Source organism: Pithys albifrons, chromosome 5 (genome assembly GCF_047495875.1).
Source record: "Pithys albifrons albifrons isolate INPA30051 chromosome 5, PitAlb_v1, whole genome shotgun sequence".
NCBI lineage: Eukaryota > Metazoa > Chordata > Aves > Passeriformes > Thamnophilidae > Pithys > Pithys albifrons.
Window position 1 is genome coordinate 1,652,855 of NC_092462.1, and position 7,031 is coordinate 1,659,885.

The 7,031-nt window shown below is 52.2% G+C and overlaps 1 protein-coding gene across 8 annotated transcripts in view; it reads left to right on the forward strand.

Moving 5' to 3' along the window:
* The window catches only part of SHROOM3 (shroom family member 3), a 74,424-nt gene extending 67,393 nt beyond the window's left edge, over positions 1 to 7,031 (forward strand). For 7 of the 8 annotated variants that reach the window (XM_071555359.1, XM_071555351.1, XM_071555353.1 and 4 more), the window contains exons 7-10: positions 677 to 1,180; positions 1,943 to 2,093; positions 4,732 to 5,004; positions 6,066 to 7,031. In XM_071555359.1, coding sequence (XP_071411460.1) covers positions 677 to 1,180; positions 1,943 to 2,093; positions 4,732 to 5,004; positions 6,066 to 6,416 — 1,279 coding nt within the window. In that variant the 3' untranslated portion in view covers positions 6,417 to 7,031. The remainder of the gene's footprint in view (positions 1 to 676; positions 1,181 to 1,942; positions 2,094 to 4,731; positions 5,005 to 6,065) is intronic. The other variant, XM_071555352.1, reaches the window with a different exon arrangement.

The following is a 7,031-nucleotide window of genomic DNA, read 5'->3' on the forward strand; positions in this document are numbered from 1 at the left end:
GGATTTCAGTGGGGTCACCTCTGACTCGCTCCAGCATGAGGAGTTGGAATAGCTCCTAACTCCTTCCAGTTCCTGGTTTTTGAGGGACAACTGTGGAAATCCATGATGGGTTTTTCGAGGCAGTTACAGTTTCCCAGAATGCATTTTAGACCTGGCACAAAACAAGGCTGTTATGAAATGGTGACCATCTGCCAGGGAGCAGCAACACAAACATGTCACAGCCACACTGTACAGGGAGACTGTGCTGAGGGACAGGACTGTGGGCTGGGTGTCCAGCTGGTACAACTCAGCACAGCTTCCCTCACTCCCAGGGAGCTCCTCTGATCCATCTGGGAAGAATCTGGCTGGGGCTGTAGCAGTGATTGGCTTTTCCAGCATGACAAGGACAAAGGGGTGGGGGAGACACAGTGTCCCCAACCTGTCAGCAGAAAGCAAAGTGACTTGTTACTCACTAGTTCTTTTTGTGTTGCAAAGACAATCCAGCAGTGTCCACGTTGAAGGGGCAAAATGCTTCTGGTGCCAGGAGCTTCACACTGTGTGCCCTTCTGTATTGGAACAAGAAGTGAGACAAAAATGAGTGACAGAGAAGGAGAACTTACTTGTTGTGGGCCTCCACCATGTGTTCACAGGTGTCCTGGGTGGTAGGTTTCTCTTTATCTCATTTTTCTTCCCATAGCAGCTTCAAAAGCTTTCCCAAAGCCCTGGCCAAGAGGGAGATAACAGGATTGGGCACCAGTATCAGCGAAAATAACTGGCCCCTCTCACCAGCTGCATCCAAGAGGACTAGCTCTCCATCTGCTGTGGACCAGCAGCACCAGTCACCTGCTGCTTCTGGAGGGCCTCAAAGCACTGACACACAGCCCACAGCTCAGCCTGAAGGTAACCCCAGAGAGCCAGAGTCAGAAAACACCAGCCTGGACTCCACAACAGTCAGCACAGCACCTCCAACAAAGGCAAAGAACAAGACCCCAGAGGATATTAAGTCAGAGGCTCTGGCAAAAGAAATTGTCCACAAAGACAAGTCTCTGGCAGATATCTTGGATCCAGATTCCAAAATGAAGACAACCATGGACTTAATGGAAGGGATTTTCCCGAGTGGAACCAGCTTGCTGAAGGAGAGCAACTTGAAGAGGAAAATGTCACAGAAGCAAGTCAGCAGGACGGCCGTGGGGGATGGCACGTAAGCACTGCTGGGTTGGCACGAGGGCTGGCACAACCCCCTGCTCCCTGGCTTTTAGGCCAGCCTGTGCCCACTTGGCCTCCCTCTCTCCAGGTGGGCTCCCGTGGAGAGCGAGTTCTGCAGTTCCCAGGCCTGGCAGGGTGTTCCAAGCTCCCTCTCCCCCCAGCTGGGCTCTGTGTGTGACCTTGCTGGGCTGCATGGAAAGGAATGCTGAGCTTGGGAACAGGGCAGGGAATGAACTGGCCCTGGAGGTGGGATTGGGGTTTGCTGGCTGGACCTGGGCAATGGGAAGCAACTCAGCCCAAGCACAGGAGCAGATACAAGAGTAAAATCAGGGTGAAAATAAGGACAGGACAGACAGAAAGATAAAGAGAGGCCAAGTTTTGGAAGGAGAATTGAGGGGACACACTTAGCACAAGATAAGCAAAAGTCCTCCAGTGTGGGTGTGTTAAGACTGAAACCACCAAGCTGCAGCTGGAGAACCCCCCAGGAATCAGAGAGATGGTCACTGTGGCCACCTCCAGCCGAGCTGTGCTGACCGACCCTCAGCAAGGTAAACCCTGTCCAGAGCTGCACCAGTCACCTTTAAACCCCCCGTGGCTGCGCTGGGACAGCAGGTGACACACCCCCTCTGGTGGCAGCAATCCGCCTTGTCCGTGTGGGTAATGACACTGAATAGCGAGGGCTGGGAAACCATGGATCTGGGCACAGGGAAAAGTCAGGCTCAAACTGAATCCTTCCTTTTTCTTCACTGTGGTGTAGGAGAGAGGAAAAGGAAGCTCCTGTCACCCTGGTCACCTGTCCTGCTTACTACAGTGTCTCAGCACCCAAAGCAGAGCTGCTGAATAAAATCAAGGACTTGCCAGAAGAAGCAGGTGAGGAAGAGGAGCTGCTGGACATCAACGAGAAGAAGGTAAATTCAGCACACACCACCGTTTGCTGCTTGCATTCCTGAAATAGTAATAAGCCCTAAAGTGAAGTGCATTTCTAGTTGGCAGCTTTTGGCAGCTCTCAAGTTGCGTGGGAGCCTTCAGGCCACCGGTGAATCTTCGTTAGAGTGACCCAAATTGAACCAAGAGAGTTGATCTGAGTACTCACTGCCAGTTGAGTGCACACCTTGCACCACCCCGGGGCAGGCCTGGCTCATGCCAAATGCTGACTGTACAGGCTGTGAGGAGCAGTCCCAGTCCTGCAGCAAGGAAGGAAAAGGCAGAGGTGAAGCAACTTGAGCAAGGCCAGCTCAGGTTGGAAATAGGAGTCTAGTTAGTGACTGCACTGCCTGAGTGCAGGAGGTTTTCCCTTAGGGTTTTCAGTGAAGGCAGTTCCCCCATTTCCCCCCTGTCTGCACTCACTACCTCCAAGGAAACATTGGTTACTCTTTTCTCTCCACACTTCACTGTTTCTCTGACCCACTGAAAGCCAGGGACTCTTCAGTGGTTCAACCTCCACGTGCTGGCTTGGGAGGGAGGAGAGCAGGGCAGGAGGGAAGGAAACCTTTTCCCCTCCCACTGAGGTTACATTTCCCTGTGGAATGGCCCCTGCAGCTCTTGCTGGAGAGGTTTCTGTGCTCTGTCTCCCAGGGCTTTGCAGGCCCTTCTAATTAACCCTGTGGGTGTCTCACATTAGCTACATGGTAACTACAGACATGTTGCCCAGCTCCCAAATCCCAGAGTGGCTAAACAAGACCAAGGTGCTGCTCAGGGAGTCAGGAAAGAGACTACAAGGCCTACAAGAAGCATCTGACAGGCTTGCAATTAGCTCTGAGCCTGCCATGGAGGGCAGGTCCCAGGCCTCAAAAGTTACACTTGCATGGAAAACCAGGAATAGATGGGAGTGATTAGGCCCAGGCAGCACAATCTCCTGGTGTGTTTGGTCATGCTCTGTGTGCAAGAACATTTTCACAAGGGTTACCTGAGAAGCAGCTCCTGTGGGTGGGAGGTCACATGGGTAACCCAAGCACACCTGCTCTGTAAGTGTGCAGAGGTTGGTTCACAGCTGGGACTGCAGGAGAGCCACGGATTAATGAACATAAAAGTATTTTCCAGGCCCCTCCAGTTCCCTTCAGAACAAAGGAATGTCACTCCCAGCAGTGCCATGCCTCCTAGTCTGGAGGGTAAAGCTCCTGGAGCTGGGAGGAACAGATGCCAGTTCTAAGCAGCTCCACCCTCCTGGAAACCTGTCCAGGTTAATGCTGGACTTGGTGCCCATCCCACAGAGTCCTGCTGTAGAGATTTCCCCCTGCACTGTAATCATTGCAAATGGATCCCTCCTTCTGCTCCTCAGGACCTGATGCAGCAATCAACTGGTGAGCACCTTGGACCTTTGGAAGGGCACATCAGCATCATAGTCCCTGGGAAGGACAAGTGTTAGGCTTTGTCTGTGGGTCCTGCTCAAGGGAGAACCCCAGAATGGAGTTTGGTTGATTTAGTTGGATTTAGTACCACCTTTGCTCCCTCCCCCCAAACCACCCTGCAGCCAGTGGAGTGGCCCAGTGGGCATTCCAGGGAGCTGATGTTTATTTTAAGGGAATATTACTCAGTTCTGTTCAGCCTTTGGGGGTGTGTGGCAGCTGGAAGCAGCTGCAGTGCAGCCACAGACAAAGCACACCGAGTGTTCCCTCTGGTGGTGCCTGGCCATGCACTGCCATGTGCCTCCCAGTGCCAAACCAGCCTTGGAACCCCACGGAGAGGCCACCCTGGGCAGCAGGGCCAGCTCAGGGACTCTCCCTCCCAGCCTTACAGCTGTTTGAAGATCCTTCCTGCTCTGGAGTGACACTCAGCTTGGATGGAAACAGGACCTGGAGAGAATATTTTCACAGTAGATTAGCACACAGGTAATGGTGCCTCAGCAGTGCACAAAGTGGAGACACTGAAAATCCTCACTCCTTGTAGGAACAGCTTTTCCTGCTAACAGTTCCACAGAAATGGCAGCAAGAATTGCAAGCCCCAGGCCACTGACTTGCTTTTGCATACATATTTCCACTGAATCCTGACAGGAATTAGGATCTCCAGCACATGTGCAGCAGTGCTGTTTGTGGAGTAACCCAACCCTGTGGGCCTCCTTTTCTTCAGCAGGGAAATAGTTGCCAGCTTTTTTCTCAAAATGGATTTGTGCTCTCCATGTCTTTGCTGAGTAAACTTAGAGCATCCTTGGTGGAAACTGCTGGTGAAGCCTCTGTGTGAGAGGCAGTTGTTCTGCACAGTTCAGGACATCTCAGGCTGGGGCAGGGGGTGGGGAATGCACTGGAGATGTGGCTGCAGCTCTTTTTGCCTGGAGGTTTTAAAGAACCTGCATATTTCAGCTCCAGGTAACTGGTATCAGAATAGGGCACACCAATCAGATCTCTCTTCTATAAATGCTTATTGAGCAAATACATCCAGCTGCCTGGATTATGTCCTAGTTGGGCAATTTCAGCATTGTTTCTTCCTTAATGTCTTCTTTGTCAGCTGTTGCTGACATGACCCTGCTCCTCAGGAACCACAGCCATATCCTCTTGTTGTCATCATCCATGTGGTCAGGGTGATGGTAGCAACGTGTTTCCCCTCTGACAGGCTGAGCTCATTGGGAGCCTGACCCACAAGCTGGAAATCCTGAAGGAAGCCAAGGAGGGCCTGCTGGCAGACATCAAGATGAATAACGCCCTTGGAGAGGAGGTGGAGCTGCTGATCAGCACGCTGTGCAAACCCAACGAGTTTGACAAGTACAAGATGTTCATTGGTGATCTGGATAAGGTGGTGAATCTCCTGCTGTCCCTCTCGGGACGCCTGGCCCGGGTGGAGAATGTCCTGAGCACTCTGGGGGACACCACCAACAGTGAGGAGCGGGTACGTATCCGTGGGGACGTGGGCACAGCAGCCATCACAACACCCTGCTCCAGAAGGGCCTCCCAGGAAGGCAGCACAGCTGTCTCTGTGCTTAGGCTTGAGCAGTGGCAAAGGCAGGTTTTGTCCCTGGGAACCTTGATCCCAGTTTGTGTAAAGATCTGGGATCCTGTGGCTGTTGTCCTGTCACAGAAGGGCCATGTTGGGGACAGCCTGTCTGTGCCCCGTGGCCAGAGCAGAGCCTGGCTGGTGCTGTGCCTCCTGGAATAACCCACATTTTAGCATCCTTGGGGTGCTTCTGAAGAGACAAAGCCGAATTTTCCTGGTAATTGTCACTTTTGAGTGAATTTTGCTGACTTCCTTGGAGCACTTTGTCCCTCCTGTTGACCAGAACACTCAGGGATTCACATTCAATCCATGATGGGAGATGCATCCTCCTCTCCCAGGCCTTTGGCTGTGTGTGTGGGAGCTGAGCAGGCAGCACCCAGAGGTGGTGCTGGGAGAAAGGAGTGGGGGGAATGCAGGATTTCAGAGCTGCTGGGAGGAAGGAGTGGGGGGAATCCAGGATTTCAGTGCTGCTGGGAGGAAGGAGTGGGGGCAATCCAGGATTTCAGTGCTGCTGGGAGGAAGGAGTGGGGGCAATCCAGGATTTCAGTGCTGCTGGGAGGAAGGAGCAGGGAGCATCCAGGATTTCAGTGCTGCTGGGAGGAAGGAGTGGGGGCAATCCAGGATTTCAGTGCTGCTGGGAGGAAGGAGCAGGGGGCAATCCAGGATTTCAGTGCTGCTGGGAGGAAGGAGCAGGAGGAATCCGGGATTTCAGAGCTGCTGGGAGGAAGGAGCAGGGGGGGATCCAGGATTTCAGTGCTGCTGGGAGGAAGGAGCAGGGAGCATCCAGGATTTCAGAGCTGCTGGGAGGAAGGAGCAGGAGGAATCCGGGATTTCAGAGCTGCTGGGAGGAAGGAGCAGGGAGCATCCAGGATTTCAGAGCTGCTGGGAGGAAGGAGCAGGGAGCATCCAGGATTTCAGAGCTGCTGGTGCTGAGGGGCTGTCCCTGGTGTGTGCAGAGCCTGCTGACCGAGAAGAGGAAGCTGCTGGCTGGCCAGCACGAGGACGCCCGGGAGCTGAAGGAGAACCTGGACCGGCGGGAGCGGGTGGTCCTGGACATCCTGAGCAACTACCTGTCCGAGGAGCAGCTGCAGGACTACCAGCACTTTGTGAAGATGAAGTCTGCCCTCCTCATCGAGCAGCGGGAGCTGGACGACAAAATCAAACTGGGTCAGGAGCAGCTCAAGTGCCTCCTGGAGAGCCTCCCCACGGACTTCACGCCCAGGGGCGCAGCGGCAGCAGCTGCTCTGGCTGCAGCACTCACAGGGCTCGGGGGGAAAACACCTCCAGCAGCCTCCTCCTCACTCTAACCCATCCCAGGGGTCCTGGGACACAGTCCTGCTCCAGGCTGTTTAATCCAAGGACTTGCCAGATGGTTCTCTACAAAGACAATGAAAGGAGACAGGTTTAAAGCAAGATTTTAATGAAGGAAAAATTAGCAATAATAAAGGTTTTGTTTTCCTTTCCTTCCACCTCTGCTTCCTGGAAACTGAAATCAATGTGGAGGGAAATCTCCTCCTGCCAGAGAAGAGGAAAAGTCCCACAAGAATTAAACCTTTAATAAAACACATGACCTCTCCTCTTCCTGCCCTTTCCTGCTTACCTGGCACCTCATTAAATAATGAAGGATCTAAAAGAATGAAGCCTTAAAAATAAAACCAACCCATTTTACTGAACATTATTGATATTTATATTTTTTAAAGAACAAGACAGAATGTGTAAGTTTTTGTACATACTCCAATCAGTTACTTGATTCTACTTTGTTCTGTATGTAGAAAAAGACATTTAATTTTGTATTTTGTGAAGACCTTAACGAAAAGAGGGAACCCCAAAGATAGTGATGCAGTAGATTGCAACATCTTGTCGTGGTTTTGTTGTTGTGGTTGTTTTTTTAATATAATAAAGGGCTACCAGAAGCAGCTTCA